The 6005-nt window shown below is 36.0% G+C and overlaps 1 protein-coding gene across 1 annotated transcript in view; it reads right to left on the reverse strand.

Annotated features, from left to right (window-relative positions):
* The window catches only part of LOC107660717 (mitogen-activated protein kinase kinase kinase kinase 2-like), a 20556-nt gene extending 14761 nt beyond the window's left edge, over nt 1–5795 (reverse strand). The window contains exons 1-5 of the mRNA XM_016450115.1: nt 5728–5795; nt 5444–5625; nt 1638–1695; nt 1117–1207; nt 692–756 (exon numbers count right to left, since the gene is read on the reverse strand). Coding sequence (XP_016305601.1) covers nt 692–756; nt 1117–1207; nt 1638–1695; nt 5444–5536 — 307 coding nt within the window. The 5' untranslated portion in view covers nt 5537–5625; nt 5728–5795. The remainder of the gene's footprint in view (nt 1–691; nt 757–1116; nt 1208–1637; nt 1696–5443; nt 5626–5727) is intronic.
* Between the last annotated feature and the right edge of the window lie 210 nt (nt 5796–6005).

The raw sequence follows: 6005 nt of genomic DNA on the forward strand, positions 1-6005 counted from the left end.
GTCTTTTTACGCGTTGCGTTGCATCGCGCCGCGTAAACATAAAACCATGTCTGCATTTGTGATCGGAGAAATGCCAAACAATAAGTGCTACTCTACACTGCTCAAACTCGCGTTTGAATCATCAGTGGCAAATTCTTTAAATATAAAAAAATGTACTTACAGGCTGTGAGTCAGAAGCGCCAGACTGTCCTTGCAAAGTTGGAATTGCCCCACTTTATAGAAACAGCATTTGTGAACAGACATATTGTAGTCTACTCTACCAGGTTCAGGAAACAGTCCTCCATTAAATGCGCTGCACACATCTGAATATTGTGCTTTCATAACGAAACAAACAGCGTCTTCATGACATGGCGGCGGCGGCAACAACAAAACTACAGCGAGAATAAAAGTTACGCCTTCTTTTTTTGCGTGAACATTTGGGCGGTGTTATGCAAATCTTCCCACACAGTGACGTAGATATGTGGGGACGAGTCTTAACTTTGATAAAGAATATCTCTTTGGATTTGAGACTTTAGTCTTTGCAACTTTAGGGATCTTATCTATTCACGAACAGCTTGTAACACTCCAAAGAGAAACGAAAACTTGAAATCGCATCATATGACCCCTTTAAGATGCGTCATAATAACTCTTCCCTGTGATTTTCAATAGTCTCAAATGCTTGCACAGAATTTGAATGTTATTTACTGTATACCTTGGTAGATATCCTGCAGTGATCCTCCCCCACAGTATTCCATGCAGATCCACAATTTAGTATTCCTGAAAAGTTGAACAGTTCAGTGCCTGGACTTTTGAGTCAATGCACACAAAAGATTTTCAAAAGATACATACGCACACACCCATAACTTACAAACATGACAAGAATCTCATAAACATTTTGAAAGCTTGTGAGTGGGAATGCATGCCTTTGAAATAATATTCGGGAATGCACAAGTCATCTAGAGCATGTGCTGGCACGCGTCGGCAGCTATTTACAAAACCTATTAAACATGTCTGTGTGATTTGTGCTCCATATCTGATTGTGTAACTCTGCTTGTATAAAACATGTTGTGGAATGCACCTTTCTATGCCCTGACAACTACTGGAGAAATACCAGGCAAGGCACAAACATTACCGTACCTGTGGTAAGTGCCATAATAGGCCACAATGTTCTTATGCTTACACTCCTTCATCATTGTTATCTCCTGCTGGATAGAGGTGATGTCATCACCTGAATAAAGCGTGAAAGAACAAGAAAAAGAGTATATACTGAAGACAGAATGGTCTATAATAACAAAATATTTAAAGTATTTTACTTCAGAAAGCAGTGATTGACAAATCTGAAACAACTATTCCAGAGAGCCATGTAAAAAATAACTTCAATTCATGTGACACAATGCAGTCCAATCATTTTTAAAGTAGTAGTGCAGTGAGGCTTCTGAGAACTATAATTATGTGTAAATATAGAGCTCATTACAATATAAATCCTTCATACAAGGAATCGATCCAATAAAACCTCTATAATTTTGAGAGATTAGTTAGAAACGGTATTTGCCTCTAAATGTTTACTGTATGTTCTCTACAGCACTGAAGCATGAAAATCTCCCAATATGCAAATGTGTTCTGGTCAAAAACGTATAACATTAAAACTACTCACACACCTGGATCCAGTTTAACAATTTTGATAGCAGCCATTTCTGAGCTCCTAATGTTTCTAGCCTGAAAGAAAATAGATAACATTACATGATGAACTGGAAAATCAGATTTCTTTTACAATATTAATTATAAAATGGATAATTAGGTTTAGCTACATTTCAACAGCTGATATGCGTCTGTGACTGTGCACAAATTTTATATTAATAAGTCTATACCATTCAAATGTTTGGAGTTGGTCAGATTTTTTGAAAGAAGTCTCTTATGCTCACTAAGGCTGCGATTATTTGATCAAAAATATAGTAAAAACTGTAATATTGTGAATTATCATTACAAATATATTAGTACTGTAATATAATTTAAAATGGAATTTATTCATGTAATGGCAAAGCTGGATGTTCAGACAGTCTTCAGTGTCACAGATCATTTAGAAATCATTCTAATATACTGATTTGTTGTTCAGGAAACATTTCTTATTATTATCAATGTAATAAACAATTGCTATGCTTAATGTTGTTGTAGAAACCATGACACATTTCATTTATTGCATCCTAAATAAAAATAAAAATCCTAAATAAAAGGCTGTAATTTCACTTACAGTTAAACTAACTAGCTATATTACCTGGAAAAACGAATTGTTTAATTGTGATTTATTATTATTATTATTATTATTATTATTATTAATACAAATACATGTCTTAATGGAATTAATAGAACATTGTCACTTATCATATGGCTATATATAGCGATGAGAGACAATGTGCTACAGTGATTTTACTATGGTTTTTAGATGGTTTTAGGTTTAAAAACACATTTCATTTTCATTTGTTTTGGTTTTCAAATAAACATTTGACAGCATACGTAAATGAGCAAATGTAACATAGAGGTGGGTAAATGTGACTTTAAGGCCATGTTTACATTGGTGAAATGCTCGGGATGCTGTAGAAAAGCCAGGAACAGATCCAGCTCTCCTGGCAGGCATCTTAATGACAAATATCCTAGTGTCAGTGGCAGCCTGCTGTGTCCTTCTCTGTAACCTTGTCCTGTAGCTGCTGCCAGGCCAGGAGACCGTATGATGCTGCACCATTAGTTAATCACTCATTCTATTTAGGAAGGATTCTATCAATTTACTATAAAACCACTAATACCTCTTGCCCAGCTGATATGCATCTGTGACTGTGCACAAATTTTATATTAATAAGTCTATACCATTCACGTCTCTTATGCTCACTAAAGCTGCAATTATTTGAGCAAAATATAGTAAAAACGGTAATATTGTAAATTATTATTACAACTATATTAGTCCTGTAATATATTTTAAAATGTAATTTATTCATGTAATGGCAAAGCTGAATGTTCAGCCAGTCTTCAGTGTCACAAGATTCTTCAGAAATCATTCTAATATACTGATTCTATTAATTTACTATAAAACCACTTATACCACATGCTAAGGATTCATCAAACTCGTTTAACTGTGGAATTAAAGGAATAGTTTACCCCCAAAAAAATGGCTGGGAATGTACTTTAGGTGATCCAATATGTGGATGAGTCTGGGAACCTATTTGAAGAAATTTAGCATTATCACTTGCTCACCAGTGGATCCTCTGCAGTGAATGGGTGCCGTCAGACTGAGAGTCCTAACAGCTGATAAAAACATCACAATAATCCACAAGCAATCCACATGACTCCAGTCCATCAATTACCATCTTGGTAAGCTAAAAGTTGCAGGTTTGTGATGAACAAATACATAATTAAGACCATGTTTAACTTTAAACTGTTGTTTTTGGCTAAAAAAATGAGTCCTCTTTCACTGGGGAAAGCAATATTATGACAAATATGTCAACGGATTTTGATGCGAGGATAACAGGAGATGGACTTTTCCCACTTTTTACCAAGCATTATTAAGGACTAGAATTTTGATCAGAAACAATGGTTCAAGGTTAAAATGCTTTAATGATGGATTTGTTTCTTACAAACATGCAGTCTTTCACTTCACAAGACATTAATTGATGGACTAGACTAGTGTGGATTGCTCATTGATTATTGTGATGCTTTTATCAGCTGTTTGGACTCTCATTCTGATGTCCCCCATTCACTGCAGATGATCCATTGTTGAGCAAGTGATGCAATCATAAATTTCTCTAAATCTGCTCCAATGAAGAAACAAACTCATCTACATCTTGGATGGCCTGAGGGTGAGTAAATGTATTCAGAAAATTTTTATTTTAAGGGTAAACTCTTCCTTTAAATAGCCAACTCATGCACATTAAAATATGTTCTATGCATACAGAGTGGTTCATTTGATACTTATGATCAGGCCAAAAAGTTTTCGGGAAAGTGGACTTCCATTTTTGCTTTCAGCTAGTCATAAACATAACAAATTGAGCATTCTGGACAAAACCTGGAACTTCACTGAGCTACCTTCCTGTTGTTTTTCCTGGCATGCCAGAGAGCTTCCTGTCATGACTAAAGCGACAGTGTAACGTTCTCGTAATGGTTTAACTGTGCAACCTGAAATAACGCAGCCACAACCCAAGAACAATGGCTTGTGTTGGATATCTGTCCACACTTTGACCAGAAATCTCCAAAGCTTGTTATTCTTTATGTTGGCATAGTCAGACCTGACAAGTCTATCAAATGCAAAACAGACTGTTTTGTTCGAATGCAGCTGGGAATCCTCACCATGGAATATTTTTAGATCTCGAGAACTTTCTGAGTTCAAGTTGAGAGAGCTAGAGGACACTAGAAAGGATTCTTTGTGCATTCTAAGATGGGCATTGTAAGGGTTGTTGGCTCACCCACTGAATTATCATAAAGTGGACTGTGTTGGGGATTGCTACACAAGAATGACATGATCTCCACATTAAACATATATAAAAGAGACAAAATACACATGAAAACCAACAACATATTTGCACCTTACAAACTTCTTGAAGAATAACACTACCACACCTGAGGGAGGCCTACATTTTAAAGTCCAGATTTGTAACATTCCACAAATATTGCCGTTGTGCCAGTAGATTGCTCTTCAATCAAGTCAAATTTCTAAGCCAACCATATGCTATTCCACATTAGAATCACAAACTACTTTATATCTGATACATTTTTAAACTATGCTTTTCTGTTTATGCAGGGTTTTGCACCTAAACTTTGAAGACAGACTGGCTGACGTTACATGTTTTGTTGAGAAAATACCTAGATGGCCTAACAAAGACATTTAGACACAATAAAAATAAATAGTACGTGGATGTCAGCCTGAGTGCATCATTTTGTGTTCACTGTGTTGGATGGAATGTGTGTCAATGCACACATGCTGTGAATTCTAGAAAACTAACCAATCCAGTCTGTCAGCTAACATCATGGATCTGGTTTCTTGAAATATTCAGCTTAAACAAGGAAATCAACAACAACAACGGAGTAAAAAAATCTTGTCAAGTTTAGCAAGTCTTCCCTTACAAGGTATCAGATGGTACTTTGACATTTAACATGGTGTTGAATGATAATCATATCATGGTACTCATATTCATGGTACTGGTACTCCAGATAATATAACTGCACTATGCTGTCTAAATACTTACCATGGTATCATATCCAAAAACAAAGTAATGCAGTCCTTGTACAGTAATACAATACAAACAATCATACAACCCCTTTTGGTAGATTTTTGTAAGTCTTCCAGAAGGAAAAAGTGTTTTTCTCACGAAATCTTGACAAAGCAACATGCATTAAATCAGTCATTGCTTAAACACTCACCGTTGAGTACAAAAATAAATAAATAACCAAAAAAAAAAAAAAAACAGAAGTTCTTTCTCACCTTAAAGACATCTCCATAAGTGCCGCTCCCGACCCTTTGAATAATCTCATAATCATCCAAGGGATCCAAAAATGAAACTCCTATGGTATTCATGCCTGCAGCTCTTTGTACGTTTCACTTAGGCTGATCATGACAGCTGTCACACAGTTTGATGTGCAGTAAACTCATCTCATCCCGGTGCGCTGTTATCAAAAATGGCGAAAAGAGATTTAATAATAAATAAAATGTATAGATTTATCTATAACGCAATGCAAAGCAAAAACAAATCTTCACATCCACTTTACCATGGAAATCACTGTCTTATCATCTCTCTGCTTGTCCCTTCTCACACTACCGCACCCGTAGACTCACAGCAGCAACGTCCGATTCGTTAACGAATTGTCCTTTGGAATCGGACCTTTTCAATGAATCGGTTCGCAAAACTGGTTCGAACGATTCGTTATCCGAGCGGTTCTCGAGCAATTCGCTGACTGGTTGGAAACGAGAATGTCTCTTTTGAACACGTCCTATTCACAACATATACGATTTGGTTTCAATAAATAGAAGTTTATATAAATGTGCA

This window comes from Sinocyclocheilus anshuiensis, unplaced genomic scaffold (genome assembly GCF_001515605.1).
Source record: "Sinocyclocheilus anshuiensis isolate Anshui unplaced genomic scaffold, SAMN03320099.WGS_v1.1 scaffold1823, whole genome shotgun sequence".
Taxonomy (NCBI): domain Eukaryota; kingdom Metazoa; phylum Chordata; class Actinopteri; order Cypriniformes; family Cyprinidae; genus Sinocyclocheilus; species Sinocyclocheilus anshuiensis.